The following is a 17,204-nucleotide window of genomic DNA, read 5'->3' on the forward strand; positions in this document are numbered from 1 at the left end:
CAGACTTTAGGTGATAAAAAATTCTAGATTAAAATGGCATAAAAATCCACACGCGTCATCACATGCCGCTAGGGGAGCTTCCTTATTATGAACTGTTTCTTTTTTGTGCTTCTAAGCAAGTCAGAATAGGGATGGGCCATTAGCTGGGTGTGATGATATTTTTTGGGACGGATTCCTATGCACTATTTACATGACCTCCTGACCTCATGAAAAATCTTTAGCAGGGTGGTTTAGTTATATTGGCTTAAGTCTATCTCCAAATTCCTTAAAATGAATTTTTAGACCACATTGAAATATCACGAACACAAATGGAAACGTGGAAATTCATTCGATCACGTATTCAGTGAATTACCAAATACCAATTACCAACAGAGTGAGTTTCTAAAATATTTGAGAGTGATCTATAAAATAAATGAATTTTTTTTTATACAATTACGAAATATATTAAAATATTGGCTATTTCAGTAACAACATTAAATCTCAATAACTATTTTGACCAAACTTGTGTGCACTGAAAAAAATTGTGGAAGAAATTACGGTAAACATACCGGTACCCAAAGTGCCGGTAGGTTTCACCGTAAGATCTATTTTAACTGTGAAATTTTACGACACAAAGAATATGATCCGGAATTTTTTACCGTGTGTTTATTTTCTCATGAATTACAGTCAAATTCATTTTATTATTTAAAACAATGATTCGAAGTTTTGATGAATGCAAAATAATACTTTGAAACAATTTAACAATATATTTTTCTTAAAAAAGGAATTAACGCAACAATTTTCCTTTGAAACTTAAGTTTTAAATAAAATAAACGACTTGGAATTTATAAGAGAACAGCAATGACTATTTCTCCCCAATTTTAACTTAATGCCTTCCTATTTCAACAAAAGGACTAATAACAAACACTCAGAACGAAATGCAAGAGTCTGTGTATCCATGCAAATTATCAAATAATCAATTGCTCGACTAAATTCTAAACTTGCTTGGATACAGAATAATGTTTCAAATAGAGGAGGCAGCAAAGCACACATTTCAAGGTAAAGCAGGTACGTATGGGTTTCTCCCATGAGGTTCTCTATTGAGCTCTTGTTGTAATGGACGTTTCGTTATTATCGCAATAATGACGTGTAAGCGATTCCTGTTAGCTGCTTGCTTCTCTCTCAAAGCATAATTACTTACTTTAGTATTTAGCAACAGATCTCTCGGATTTAGTTCAAACCTGATTGATTGTATTGAATCTTATAACGAAGCAGAAGTACAAAGCTTAATTAGTGTATTTAAAGTATTGGAATTGTCGAGGCGAGGCAGTCTATCATTATTTTAAGTAGCCTACTGATTTACAGAGTATATTCGTTGTACATAATATTCTAGATATACAATATTTATAGAATTTTGAACTGAAACAATATATGAAATCGAATATTAAAATATGTATTTTGGAAACATTAATTTTTTTAATTGTTCAATATAGTACTTTTTCATGAATTAAGACGTGACATGACGCTATAGAACATGAAATATGCTTTTATATGTGTTAAAAAAAATCGCTTAAATTTTGGAATATACCAGTCAGAAAAGTATTCATTACAAGGTAGGCAGGGTTCCTCAAATATGTTCTCCATTGAGCACTTCATTTAAGAGTTGTCACGATATTATCGGAATAGAGGCTCGCGATATTTGTCAGCTGCTTGGTTCAGACTTAACAATAAAATAAAATAACCGACCTTCCCTTAATAGGCCATACGGAGTAATTTTTTAAATTCACAATTTAAGAAAGATCAAGTTTCACAACATAATAGGCAATGATACAGACAAATTACAACAAATAGGCAATGATACAAACAAACAAGTTATGTAATAATTCGCTACTAAAGGTGGGTCTGCGGCAATTACAAAATTAAGTTCATAATAAATAAACCATAAAAAAGTAAAATTATGCAAGGGGAAAAACACCAGTATTAGGCAACCAAGTATAAAAGATGATTTTAAAAATGAGAAAAACAGAAGTTAAAAGGTGTTGAGATAGATAAATCTAAGGGAACAATAAAATCAAGTAAATTGTAAAATCGAAAGACAAAAGGGCTTGTAAAATCAGAGGAAGTTAAAATCAAAAGGGCTTGCAAAGTCTATAACAGTTAAAATATATTAGAAAAGTGGTTAACAACAAGAGAAGCCAAAAGGCCAGGATAAAAGAACTTAAAATCAAAAACTGGATGCTAAGAACAAGGATAAAAGGTGATAAAACGTGATAAAAACAGTGAGACACCCGAATAAAATGAGAAATTGATAAAACCCAAGTGGACAAGATAAGTGTTTAAGTGTCTGGAGCAGGCAGGTTATGATGCTAGGTGATTTTGTTTGCCAGTACCTCTTGAAGCGTGGTTTTGATGATTGTTTTGATTGTTTTCCTGCAGGCCAACTCTGAGTAACACTGGTGTTGGTTTTTACCTTCAAATAGATCTCCACGGAGTTTCTGGAAGTAGGTGCGTCAAATGCGAGGTGATCTATTGTTAGTTCAATTTAGCAATAATTACAGTTAAGAGTTTTATTAAATAACCTGTGTTGGTGTACGAAAAACACCCCGTGGATGGTTAAAAATTGATTGAGATAAAAATCATCTTGCAGGTGTTTTATTGAAGGATCCATGAAAGTTTAAACGTCTGCCGGCCTCCATCAAAACTCTGTCACTATAATTTCCACTGTTTCATATTATGAGCCTTTAAAAAGGTTTTTATCTGGGCTGCTGTACTCGGGGCCTCAATATTGACCTGACCGATGCTGATGTCCTGTTTGACTGCCTGATCTGCCTCCTCATTGCCTTTTATCCCGTAATGGGGTTTTTCCCAATGGCACTTAATGTTTTATTTCCTCAGAAATTTCGTTTCTTCGATGATGGCCAGTTTAGGAGTCGGGTCGCCAAGGATCTGCAATGAGGAGAGTGAGTCAGAGTATATTGCAAGATATGGATAGTCTCTTTCTGCAAGCCTGAAGAGAGCATGGTTAATGGCCAGCAGCTCGGCCACAAAAACACTACAATTGTCAGAGACTGGGTGGAAGTTGTCCTAACAATGTCTCCATTTTTCTTCACAATAACCCCAAAACCAGTTCTGTATAGTTCATTTGTGTTAAAATCTTCATCATCGGCAACTCCCCTCCTAGAGCCATCTGTAAAAATTTAAATACAGGTGTCTGTTGGATTCGTTCTCCCCCAGCGCATCGCCATGCAATTGGTGGGATGGAACGAGGATGGAGGGATGACCATAGGAGTAGACGTGAGAAGTAAGGCAATGGATGGATCTAGGTCTGATAACCTCCAGCTCCACTTTATTCCTTTGATGGCGATTTCTTCTTTGATTTTAAGATGAATAGGTTTTACGCCAGCCAGTATCTGGAGGGCTTCTGTACTCGTAGTCGAGTATGCCTTTGTTATTGTTATGAGTCGAATCTTCAGGATGGACTTAAGTTTATCGTTCATTTTGACTGCGTTTCGATACCAGATACTGGCTGCATAAAGAATGATCCTTTCGATGACCTGGAGGTAGATTTGTTTTAAAACTTTAGGTCTGAGGCACCAAGTTGCCCCGGTCACCCTTTTAATGAGGTGATTGAAAGTGCCGATAGATTGATGTATGAAGTCCAAGTCAGACCTGGGTCGAGTATGACTCCCAGATATTTTAGTTCGTGTGTATTCTAAAGTGAATGTGAGTGATTGGGACTCATTTTAATGTTTGGGAGTCTACCTATTTTTTATTGTGCTTTGGGAATGCGATCAATTTTGTTTTTGAGTCACTAAAGCTTAGGCAATGCATCTCGGCCCAGGTTGTGAAATCTGTAAGACAATGGGTGGGCAAATGATTAAACCTGTATTAAATCGGATGTCTCAAGAGAAGTAGCAGAGCGTCCGCATCTGCGATTATACGGCAATCGTCATATTTAAAATCTTCAAACTGTGCGAAATCGATGTTGTTAAAATAATTAAAAACTGGGTTAACAAGTATCAACCACAAAATGGGACCTAGTGATGAGCCCTGCGGCACGGTACTCCCACTGAGAGGTATTCTTTAAAAATACATTTGCTATCTTCGTCAATGAAAATAATCTCTCTAACACTCAAAAAGTTGAAAAGAATTTTTGCGGGGTTGTCTGGAAGATTGAGTTTGTTTCTTTCTTTCTTTAAAATACTCCAGTTTGTGTTGTTAAAGGCATTGTTAATATCCAGAGGCACCCCGATACTATGCTTGTCCTCAGCTTTGGCTTTTTCTACAAATTCCAAGAAGGGAATTGATTGCGTCGTCTGTTTCACTCCCTGCCCGGAAACCAAATTGGTATTGATTCTGATAATTTCTATCTTCTAAAAAAATGTCAGACTTTAGGTGATTAATTTGCCTAGAATTTTTCCCCAGACCGGTAGAAAAGAGATTGGTCTATAAGAGCCAGGCAGAGTAGTATTCCTGTCGGGTTTTGGTGTCAGGGTGACTCTGGAAATCTTCCAGCATTTTGGGAAATTGTATAATTCCATGTATTTGTTAAAAGACTGAAGAAGCCAAAATTTATTAAGATTAAAAATGTCGCTTGGGAGTCAGTCAGGGTCCGGTCCTCTCTCGCGCATAAGGTATCTCACTATTGTCTCCAATTCGAAAATAGTAGAAAGAGGATCTTTTGTTCCTTCCAGTACTGGTTCAATTGGCTAGTCCTGGTCTTCCGGGAAATGGCGTTTCATTATAGTGATTATTGTTTCAGCAAACTCCGTAGTTGTTGTTCCGTCTTACTTCAGTACTGGGCTATGGTTGACAGCTCTAAGATTATCGCCCTTCACAATCTGGTATGGGACCGAAAAAATCCCACCTTCATTGATTTTCTCTAGGTATTTTCTTATATTGCCAGCCTTTGCCCTCCTAATCGCTTTCTTGTACAGAGCAAGCTGTTGTTTAAAGTTAATCTTGAACCTGGCTCTTTCCTGAACTTCAGTAACTGCCTGATATCTCCCCCGCAACGCTCTCACTAATTTACGCTGTTGTCCCAGGCCCGGTGTCCACCAAGCGCAGTGGTGTCTAGGTGATCTGCGCTTTTTGATGTTGCTAGATCTGCATGCCAAGACCATCTTTTGCGTGATCTGGTCGATCTTGTCCTCCAGGTCCTTGACGATGTTGACAGAGTCGAAATTTTGGTTATTGATGATTTCCTGAAGTTGGAACCTTTGGTACAACCAATCCAAGTAATTAAATTTGATGTTAGCATGACTAGTACCCAATTTGTGTGTCTGTTTTTAGGTCTCAACTGTAATTAAGGCATGATCTCAGCATGTAATATTATCATGAACAGTATAGTTTCCAAGTTCCCCCATATTGCTTTCAAAAAGTTTAACCCAGCCACAGCCAAGTACAGAATTGTAAGTGGGAGTGGCTAAGGGATCATTTAGTACATCCAATCCGTGCAAATTAAGGAAATTTAAAATGTTGTCCCCCTCTCGGATCTGACTTGTGTCCCCAGGCAGTGGACTTAGCGTTTAAGTTACCTCCAAGAATGATTTTTGAAGACGTATACCTGATGAGCAAGGCATACAATATTGTCAGGCAGTCCATGAAATTTTCACTCGGAGATAAATAAACTGAAATAAAGATGTAATTATTCCTTTCAAAGTCGAAGGACACCGCAATGATGTCTCGGCTTACCAAGATAGGGAGGACATTCTTGAGCAGTGTGTTGGTGAGGATAGCCGCCCTCTGTTTCTCCTGGTGACCAAAAATTTTCAACCTGGTCGAAAAACCTGTGATTAGGTGCTGGGTATTAAAGTGGGGTTCACTCAGGCTGACACATTTAAGACCAATAAAAGAGATGTCGTCGTTTAATTGCTGGTTTGCAGTCAGGAAATGATGCAAATTTAAGTGGCTAATTCTCAGTCCGCATTTGTTTTTAGTATCCATAGTCAGTTCTCTCTGCCTCTATTTGCTGGGCTCTGATGAGTTGAAGATATTCCCTATCAAAGGGGGAATGACAGGTATCTGGATTCCGGCGGAATTTTTGACTGACCTTGCTGCAGTGTGTGCAAAATGGTCTGTCACTGCAATCACTTCCCGAATGCGCTACCGAGGAACAATTCATGCAGATTTTATTTTGTTTGCAGTACCTCGCCAAGTGGCCATTGCAGCACACTTGTAGCATTGTGTGATCCTCAGAGACTCTTCAAAATTATGACGTCTCCATCTCAAATTTAGCTTGTCTTTGTATCTCAATCTGCTGAAGGTATCCGGTTTCACCTCAACCAACCAGTTTCTTCTGCCATTTCTCGGTTACTGCGAAGTCTTAATCCTTAGATCTCCATCGCTTTTCTCAACGTTCTGCTTGGTCAAGTTCTTAGAAGTTACCCCTCCTCCATGTCCTCGTCAAAACCGAAAATGATGACAGTTGGATTTTTCAGCTAGGGGGGGGGACCAACAGTGTATTCTTTCACTAGTCCCTGCCGCTGCATTTCCTCACTAAGAGTCTCTAAATCCTCAGCTGCGTCTGCTTGAATCAGAACGCCACCGTACCGTGTCTTACGTTGACAATCCTCTTTATGCTGATCCTTAGACGGGCTGGATCAAGACCGTGAATCAGGTCACATCGGGTTTTGTCTGAAGTTACTCCCTACTCACATTTAATATCCGAATGTTACTTCTTTCATGCACTATTAATGTAAGGAAACGTCAAAGAAGAGTGAATTTGATCCCAAGATTTTATTTTCTGGCCCATTGAGGTGTCGAATACTACTGTATTTTATAAGTAATTTAAAATTCCGTTGTTATCATTGGAAAGAGACAAATTTTGCCCTATTCCTGTGCTTACAATAGACAATTCTAATGTTTTGAGAGTATGAATAAGATAGAAATGAAGAAATTCCGTTAGAGAGATCTATCAGATATCATTATGTTTGAAGAGTAAATTTTTTCGAAAGAAAATGTAATAAAAATAGCCTTATTCTTATTTTTTTTTTGAAAACAGTATAATTATTTTGACTTCAACGGAGAATTCTAAAAAAAAAATAAGCTCATTTTTTACTAATATGCATTGTAATTTTAAAGCTAACTCAAAAAAAGGTACTAAAACGTAAGTCTTAATTTTTTGGGCAGGACTTTCTCATGAACGGTCCAAGAACGAATAACTATAGTTTTAATTTATATGAATGTTCCGAATAAAAATATTTAATAGGGAGTAATGCAAAATCATTATTTATTATCCAATTAATGATACAAATATAACATTCAAAATTTTAATAACCACATCCAGGTCAAAACAATATTTATAGCACACTTTTATATTTCAAAATTTATATCAATCGCTTAATAATGACAGTAGTGTCAGACTAATATTAGTAGTCTAATTTAAAATTCAAAATTTTATAATGCCAACCATGTGAAAAAGCTATTTTTTTCATGCAAAATCCTTTATTTTTTATTTGAAATTTTATATTTAAAATTATAAATCGACATGGTTTGGGCATTAATATAGTTATTTCTTTATAATTTAAAGTCTATTTATGGTTTAGGTACGTACTAAAAATAATTATATTAAACTTTTTTATTAAACTTTAGTAGATAGTGTTTTATTTTTAAAACAAATTTACAATAAATATTATTAAGCAAACAAACCATAAATTCTTTTTTTTTAACATTGGTCTGTAATTTGGGGATCTTCCTCAAACAATTTGAAAAGAATGTTCTTTCTATAAAGAGAGATTTTCTCGAAAAATAAATTGTTAGTGGAATGAAATTTCCACTAGAAGAGTCTACGGCATTTCCAGTTAAAAGTGCCTTCACCATCTTTTAAAAATCACATATACAACATACACGAACTGTTTCTAACCTTTGATAGAGTTTCTAAGAGGAGGAAACAGAAAAAGATTTGATGCTCAAAAGAAGAGATAAAGTTGGATAAGTCTTTAAATAAACGAATTTTTAAGTGCACTTAGAGAAAATTCTACTTGGAAAGAACTTTAAGAAAAGATAGAACTAGGCAGATTTGCAACTTGAAAAAATACACGTTGGTTAATGGTTGTCGTAATTTTCTTTTTTTTTTTTTACTTACATTTTTACTCAACAGGTCAAAAGGTTGGTAGTTTTGAAAATAATGAATTTTCAAAATGCTGAGTCAGAACAATTGTTGTACTTTAATAAAATGAAATATTTTCTTTTGAATTTATGTTTACGGAGAAATGTTTCTGTGAATATCTTAAAAAGTGGAAATATTTCTTTTTTTAAAAAAAAAAAGTTTGGCGTACAGTTTAAACATTCAACAGTAACAAAAGATTACTTATTTCAAAATGCCATAAAATAATCATTATTTTATTCTGTTTTCTGTTCAGATGACTGACTCGAGCAGAATCAATTTTGCCATTGGAACATATTTGGCTTACTTATAAATTACTCTAGAAGCAGAAATAAAATTTATTTTTATATTTTCAGCGTTTAGCTTTATAAATTCCTATCTGTAATTTCATTTGCTCTTTAAAACGTAAAAGTACCAATTTTTTCTGCAACTTATCTTAATAGTTTCCATATATAATTTGGAAACTTCAGTAAACATAATACGAATCAACCTATTACGTTTAGAAATACAATTCAGGTGTAAATTATGAATGTAATCAGAGTTAATCTACATAATTAATAATTTTTTTTTCCTTCTTTACATATGGAATAATATATTCCATTAAAAAAATTACGTACGTTTCAGAGGCTTGTCTTTAAGCCTTCTATTCTACGTGAAAATGAATCTTAATAAGAGATTTAACAAGAAGCCTGTTTTCTTGAATGCATAGAATGTTCTAAAACCGCATAATCGATCATTCTGGCAGTAAGTATCTAATGATGTGGACAGGCATCATCTGCACACTCACGCATAGCTTTGAAATAAGCACTGTGACTAATGTAAGGCATAGATATGATGTATTGGAGCCCTTTATTCGCCTTTTCAGGTGTGCAGATAGCCCCAATTTCATTTTAATGAATGATAAATCATGAGGCATACGACTCATTTGGTAAGCTATTTTCTGGAATGTAAAGTTATTCGCAGTTTGAAATTTTACACTCGGTTTCTAAATTTCTGTCCGATCAAGCATACCTGGAATGTAAAGACATTCGCCGTATGTGATGTATGCTAGGTCTCTAAATATCATTTTGATCAAACATTCCTGGAAGATACTTGCTGCATGTGATAGTATGCTAGGTATCTAGATTTCATTTCGATCAAGCATATCTGGAATGTAAAAACATTCGCCGTATGTGATGGTATGCTAGGTCTCGAAATCTCATTTTGATCAAACATACCTGGAACGTAAATATACTAGTCGTATGTGATAGTATGCCAGGTCTCTAAATCTTATTTATATCAAGTATACCTGGATTGTAAATATATTTGTTGCGTGCGATGGTATACTTCGTCTCTAATTCTCCTTTCGATCAAGCGTACTTGGTATGTAAAGATATTCGTTGTATGTAATAGTCCGCTAGGTCTCTAAATTCCAATTCAAACAAGAATGGGTTACTCAAATGAGTGCAATTACGACACGTATTCCCATGTAACAATCAACCAGGGATTGAGAACACAATTTCTAGAATGCAAGAAAACTTAAGAAAACTTGATCTACATAATTCCCTGTATACATTTAAGGTAAACTAGGAGCAGATCGCAAACCTTATTAATTCCCTTTTGGTTGATTTTGCAAACCCGGTTTAATTTCTTCTGACCCCGTAGATGATTTTACGCATGAGCTTGCGTAACTGTGGAATGCTTATTTCATTTGTTTTTTAATAATCTATCTTTATACCAAATTTCATTGAAATCTTTTGAGTGTTCATTGAAATATTAGAATTCTGTTATTCTTGAGCATATGGGAGATTAATAGAGATGCTGAATTATATTAAAAGAAAAAAAAAGTTTCAAAGAAATAAATGATTTTAAATTTTTTTAAATCAATCATCTTAACTGTTAAAATACGCAATTTAGCCTTTCACTCCTTACATAAACTATTTTAGCAGTATTTTTCAAAGTTCTTTAAACGAAAAAAAACTCTCAGTTTAAGAGCCTTACTCTTGTGGTAAAGCTATAATTTTGAACTATGTAAACTATCTTGCCATAAAGAATCATCTGGGTTCTAGAAATGATAGTTAACTTAAATATTTTAAAAGCATTAAAAAAACTTTTTTAAAAATAAAATCATTAATTTGGCGAAATTTTACAAACTTGATAAAATTATCTAAATCAATTATTAACTACCAATTTTTGAATTTTTATATAATCCTAGAAAATGCATCGTTAGTGTTAGCTTCGTAAACATTTAAAATTTGTCACACAAACGCTTTTCATTTTCACTAAACGGTGGATTTTCTTTACAATGACGTTTTGCGCCATTTTCATTATTAGCATATAGGTTACTGGCTAAGAATAGGAAAAACTTAATTCCACATACATAAGTAATTGCAACAAACTTACAAAAATTGTAAAAATAGCCTATTATTTGTAGAGAAGAGTTATGACAGGGGACTGGAGACCTTTTAAAACCAGTCTTCATCAATTTTACATACATATTGCCGAAAAATGCACAATTTACATAATTAATGAGTATGAAAAAGTGATTTATGAAGTACAAAATCCTCTAAATGCTCCCGTTCAAGGAAAAAGAAATTAATTTTTTGTCGACTTTTCCGGCCTCGGGTATCCACTATATTTTCAAATTAAAATTGTTTCCAGACTCGCCACATATTCAACAAAGTAGAAAGACGTAATGAATGCATGCAAAACACAGAAAGTGAAACAACCAAGTAATTTACAACTGCACCGGGTACATTTATCTTGACAGCAACGACAAATGGTGCGAGACAAGGATTAAAACAAATGTTTTAACGCAGACCCATCTGCTCAATGGAACATTTTCACAACGCGCCAGACAATTTACCTCCTACAGAAGCTCTTTCGGTTAAATCTTATTTGCTTCCCAATACTTCTCAGGCTTCAATCACTTTTAGACTCAAAAGGAAGAGATAACGAACGAGTCTAATTAAACAGGTCATATAAGATGGAATTATCAGATTTTGGTTTCCACGGACAGAAACCACTAAATCAGAGGGACACTAAAAATAATGAACCTTCTTTCTTGCTCTTTCCAGATTCTTATCCCATTAAAAGTTCCGTGACAGTCAATTACGTTTTAAAGGGATTTTTCCTTTTTATCTTCCGGTGATGTCTTTCTTTTTGGAATTTAAAAGAGTTTCCTAACTTTTTTTAGGAGAACGATGTCTTCTAATCTATTGGCGTCTTCGATAAAAGACTAGTTTATGGGATACAGTTCTAATTTAAAAGTAGTTACTTATTCTAATTGATTAATTTACTTTATAAATCAAAAGATCCCATTGAAACAAATCGTTACACTCGTTGGCACAATTCATATTAAAACAATCAGAAAAAAGTATTCTTTTCTCCGTTTATTTTGCGATCCAAATAAAACTGCTTTTAAAAGTTATTTTACAGAAAGCCGGTCTATTTTTCCGATTAACAATAAAGCTTTTGGTTAGAAACATTTCTTTAGTTTACGGTTTTGAAATTGTTTACAACTGGTACGGATAAAAAACCGTGAATACAAAACTATACGGTTTTGTAACCATTTATAACTAGTTCTTTAGTAACATACTTGTTTCTAAACCATAAAATAAAACTTATAGGGACAGTGGAGCTCTGTTGGAGCTACACCATTTATGATAGTTTCATATTCTAATAATCCATAGTCATCGATTGAAGAGTGCAGGACTCTAGAAACTTTTCATGTATTGAAGGAATGGAAGAAACATTCGGTGCTTGGACACGAACCCCTGTTCAGTCAGTCATAAGATTGACCGAATAGCCCCTTCCACAACAGCATGCACCCAGCAGCAAGGAACGACTTTGCTTAAAATGGTAGGGCTTGTTGGAGTTGATCAAATTCTGTTTGTTAAACCATATTCGGTAGAAACAGTCAATAAACTTTTTTTTCTCACACTGAACAGCTTCAATATAATTATTTTAAGATTATTTGACCGTTGTTGTTGAATAAGGTAAAATAACCATTAAATAAATTTCTACCCAACCGTCTTCGCTGAGAAATTTTTAACACTGTGATTCAGTAGAATTCCATTTAATGTCTATAAAATTTTGTTAATTTAAAGCATTTGAAAATTATGAGTGATATTTCTTCCATTTTCAATTAAAAGATTAATTGTAGGATAAAAGGTGTAATTCCTTCTATTAATGTGTATATAAATGAAGGTTTCTTGCAAAAATAGCTGATACATTTCTTAATTAGACACTGTAATCACTGAATTGAAGTTGATGAAAAATAATCAATTACAAGTGACACGTAAAAGCCTTTGCTGTTGTTTCGAATGCATCTTGACAGGTGTCTTGGGATATTCATCCACTTTTAGATGCACGTGGATAATTTTTTTAAAATTTTTTCGCGTACATGCGCTGCATAAAGCAACTACTTCAATTACTCTTATCTGGAGCAGTTTTTATTATTTTTTTTTTGATTTAAAAGCAATAATTTCGTTATCAGTTTAAAATTGATTCAAATGCTTTTTTTTAATTTTTTTAAAAGTATTTAAGCTATAGCAAAAGTGGCACTAGACCTAGTATATATTTCGGACATTTACCAAAGGTCTAGTCATACTAGGTCTGGTTAAGTGCCATTGCCCGGTATGCATTTGCCCGGTATACCCTACACTGATGTTTTTCTAAGTTCATTGCCACTGCCCGGTATACATTTGCCCGGTATACCCTACGCTGATGTTTTTTAAGGTCAAGTGCCACTGCCCTTTATACATTTGCCCGGTATACCCTACACTGATGGTTTTTTATGGTCAAGTGCCATTGCCCGGTATATATTTGCCCGATACTCCAAACACTGATGTTTGCTCTAATCTATCGTCAGTATTAAAATATCGAATACATGTAATTATATCTATGAATAAATCAATATCAAATCGGATGTAATAAATATTTCGAACATTCACCAAAGCGACTAATTTGATTGTCAACATTCACCGGGGAAAGTCAACGCCCACCGATTTCGGTCATTCACAGTAACATGCACACCATTTACATAATAACCTCATCAGGACGATTATTTTATACTTTGCCTAAATAGCATCCGGCATTTCAAAAAATAAAAATAATCGGTTTTGTTGATGATGATCTCGTAAGGCGATGAAGAATCATGCTGTCGTAGTATTTGCTTATTAATTAATTTATTCATTTTACTTTAAAATGGACATTTTTATCGCTAAGCGCATCGAGCTAGTTTAATATTAATCAGAATACTATTATTATTAAAAACAATTGAAATATATTTGTATCGAAATTTGGTAAATAATTTAATTTGTTAACTGACATTTAGGTTTCAAATATCTCAGCTTTCCGATTTCAGATCTACTTATACATTCTAGATTCAGCAATTCCTTAATATAATGGAGCTCAAAGGAAAAGAAAAATAATTACTTTATCTCATTTCACGACTAAATATCTTGTGGATCGTATAATAATCTAATATCGTATAATATATAATATCTAAATATCGTATAATATATAATACCTAAATATCGTATAATATATAATATCTAAATATCGTATTCAATGTAAACAATTAGATTTTAAACTTTAAATATATTAATAATTTTTAAAAGTAATGCGTCAGACACAGTTAGTGACGTAACTAACCTTTGAAACATCACAAAAACCTCACAAAAAATACAAATAGTATAAACAGGCTGCATGATTGGTATTTTTTTAAACAAAATATTTTAAAAATAGCATATTCAAAATATTAAGGGTGTCATTTAGATTATGAATAATTTTTTATCGCCGTAAGAATGTAGTTTTAGTTACTAAAACTTAAGTTGTATTTTTGTAATCTAGACCTAAAAGTTAAATTTAGGCGTTTAATGTAATGATATTGATAAGGAGTAATACAGTAGAGTAATTTGCGAAAATCATCATATTTAAACACAGTTTATTAAGATAGTGAGTTTAATAAAATGCAAAAAAGATTTTTATTACACATGAGCCAGGATCAACTATTTTGGCAAAGCATTGTAAATTTAAGAAGACGAAAGATGTATAATTAAAATGTTTCAGCAAAATACAAAAAAGAACAGTAAAATGTAAGGGAACTAAATAAAAAGGAGTACAAAACTCTACTGTACCATAGAGACATGAAACTTTATAGGAACTATATGGAGGAGAAAAATCCTATCAGAATGGCGGAGTACATATTAGATTGCTCAATATTAGGTTTTAACGTACATGTTCCTTTATCTAAATAAAAACAGCCATTTTTATATAAAACAGAATATTTAATATTTGTAATAGTAAGGTATAGTTTACTTACATTTTACTCGTAGGAAAACTTCATTACTGGTACCCACTCCATCAGCGTTTGTTGCAGAGCATCTATAATTCCCCCTACTTGTTCTGTTAATATTTTGTAGTACTAAGGTTTGATTGCTAATAATGATGCCGGCTGATGTATTCGTGCGAAGTTCCCGTCCCTCAAAATACCAAGAAATTTCTGTAACCCATGGATTGGCTCTAATGTTGCATTCAAAGAAGACATCGTTACCTTCTTTGACTTCACCTTGGCGAAAAGTACTTCCCAGTTGGAGTGTTACTTGGGGTGCATCTAGAAAAACAGAAACGAAATTATTCTTCATTAGTTACCTGGAAAGCATAGCAATAATTTGCTGAAAAACAATCAATTACTATTTTAGAAGATAATTTTTAAACATAAATAAGTCTGTATGCTTGCCATATTTGCAATACGCAAACGTGATAAGGAGAATGAATTGTCATTGTGTAGGTTCAGAGGTCGATGCAGCAGCTTGATAAGTGTTTTAGTAGCAGCTTCAAGCCGAACTCTTTTCTATTTTATCAATGTAAGCTAATTTAAATAATAAAAGTGGCTGATGCACACATACATTGCCAACAACTGTCCACATTGACAAAACCATGCAGTTGGTCTAAAAATTGAGGAACCTTAATCCTTTGACACAGATTTAATACTGGTGATCCTATTCTTCTGACACTCTGATTACAAGCAAACATTTATTTTGGTATTTTGTAATTATTAAAAAGAAAACCGTCTAATAATTCCTAAAATATCTGTTAAATTGTTGAAATTATGTCAGTGCTGAAATATAAAATCCAAAAAAAATTAGTTTGAAAAAATAGTTTTTTTTTACTCTCGTATTCAAAAATTTATCAATAATTGATTTTGCAAATTGAAGAAATTTCAATGATGAATAAGTGTTTATCTAAGATTTAAATAACTGCAAATATGTGCAAATCGGAAAAAAATATTGTTTGGAAGATTATTTAAGAAGAAGACACCGGTGTTTCGTGAACAAAACCAAAAGTTATTAAAATGCTGAATATAATATTTCTCACTTATTTTGACCAAAATTTGAACAAAATAATGAATAAAGTAAGAAAAAGGATGTTTAATAGAAATTCTGTGCCAAAGGGTTAACTCTTATGGCTTTTTAGTCAACCATTGGTAATTGCGTCAAAGCTTTGCTTTCGCAATAGAAAAACCTTATTTAATAGTGATCTAACATTATCTTAGTTCATTTTGAGGTTCATAAAATCTAATAAATGAGTTATTTTTTTATTATATTGCAGGTTTTTTGGCTTATAATAAATAAGTTGAAGCTTTAATTGCTCCAATTGCTGATTAGGAAGGAAATTGAGCTAAATAAATTTTATTGATAAGTTGAATTGGCTTTTAGTTTTCAAGCTACATCTTTTAATTGATTATAAAAGGTAAGTTTTGAAATTATATTATTTATTTGGAAAATAATATTTAAAACTCACAGATTTTAAAAAGACAATCAGACACAAAAATTATCTATCACAGAAACAGTTAGTGTAATGATTTTTTTTCGTTGATCATTCTGGAAAATTCAGTTTGAGTTTGTGAGAAGCTCATAAAAATATTTGTAACAAGTGATAGTTGTTTAATAGCCAATTCATTCCAAATTATTTTTTCTCTTAATTCTCAAGAAGGTTATGGTAACTATACCCTGCAAAACTAGTGGAGATAACTAAAATATAATAATTAACTATAATTTAATAGCTATAATATAATAATTCTTAGCGTCATTATTGTTAGAAATACAAATACTTTATTCTTAAAGGAATTATTATAATTCAAATATGTCGCTTAAAATTAAAGAGATGTATTCCAATATGAATGTATTGGTTTTAAATTAAATGAAAATATTTAAATGCAACTTTACAATTTTCCCCATTTCATTTTAAGCAGGTATAATGATTAAATTTAAGTTTTCTTAATTTTTCGAATGAAGTTTCTTTTATCGAATAACTTGCGACGCTAATTAAGTGAACCAGTAACACATAATATGATCAGACGTGTAAAGTATCAGTGCGAATAGAAAACGTTTCATAAAGTCATTGCCGTAAGCAATTCTTTTATTCAACATTGTTTTAAGTATTTCACATTCTGAGAAATTTACAATGGCAATTGAAAGTACCTAATTTTTTCATTCAGACGCAGATATTAGTTTATATAAAATCGAAATTATTTAATAGCACTTTGACTATGGTGTGACTTTGTATTAACGTGAAATATGTAAAGCACTTTTCATCGAATTATATTTTTTTTTTCAAACCAACCTCCAATTTTATAATATTTTAGTCATTTTATGTAGTGTTTAATACCCTAATAAAAATTTTGATACAAATGAATAAGTAGTTTTATGTTAAAATGATTAATAAAAATGAGAAGTACAGCTGTCAGTTACCTTCATGGTAGCAATGGGGGGTTTATTTTGGAATTGTCGAATTAATATTTACTTTTTTTTCATTATTGAAACTCTTTATGAAGGAACAAGTCATGTTAAAGCATGGGAATTTTGGAGAAGCTTTATTTTAGAAGTTATTTTACAATTATACTGTTATTAATTTCGAAATATCAAACATGGTGTCCTAAATTGGAGAGACGTTTTCAAAAACATATAACAGAAAAACTATTAAGCTGTTGTGATGAGGCATACATTTGTTTCTAATATATTCTCTGATCCCTAATTACTCCTTCTATAAGCTCCGGTTTTTATTCAAAAAATTTCCAGTGGGCTGCGCCATAAGTCATTTTTCTATTATTGCCGTTACGTTTGATGCGGAA

The 17,204-nt window shown here is 32.8% G+C and overlaps 1 protein-coding gene across 4 annotated transcripts in view; it reads right to left on the reverse strand.

Annotated features, from left to right (window-relative positions):
* Positions 1–17,204, reverse strand: part of LOC107444296 (neural cell adhesion molecule 2) — a 765,139-nt gene that overhangs the window by 67,039 nt on the left and 680,896 nt on the right. For all 4 annotated transcript variants that reach the window (XM_071181216.1, XM_071181215.1, XM_071181217.1 and 1 more), the window contains one exon: positions 14,394–14,684. In XM_071181216.1, coding sequence (XP_071037317.1) covers positions 14,394–14,684 — 291 coding nt within the window. The remainder of the gene's footprint in view (positions 1–14,393; positions 14,685–17,204) is intronic.

This window comes from Parasteatoda tepidariorum, chromosome 5 (genome assembly GCF_043381705.1).
Source record: "Parasteatoda tepidariorum isolate YZ-2023 chromosome 5, CAS_Ptep_4.0, whole genome shotgun sequence".
NCBI lineage: Eukaryota > Metazoa > Arthropoda > Arachnida > Araneae > Theridiidae > Parasteatoda > Parasteatoda tepidariorum.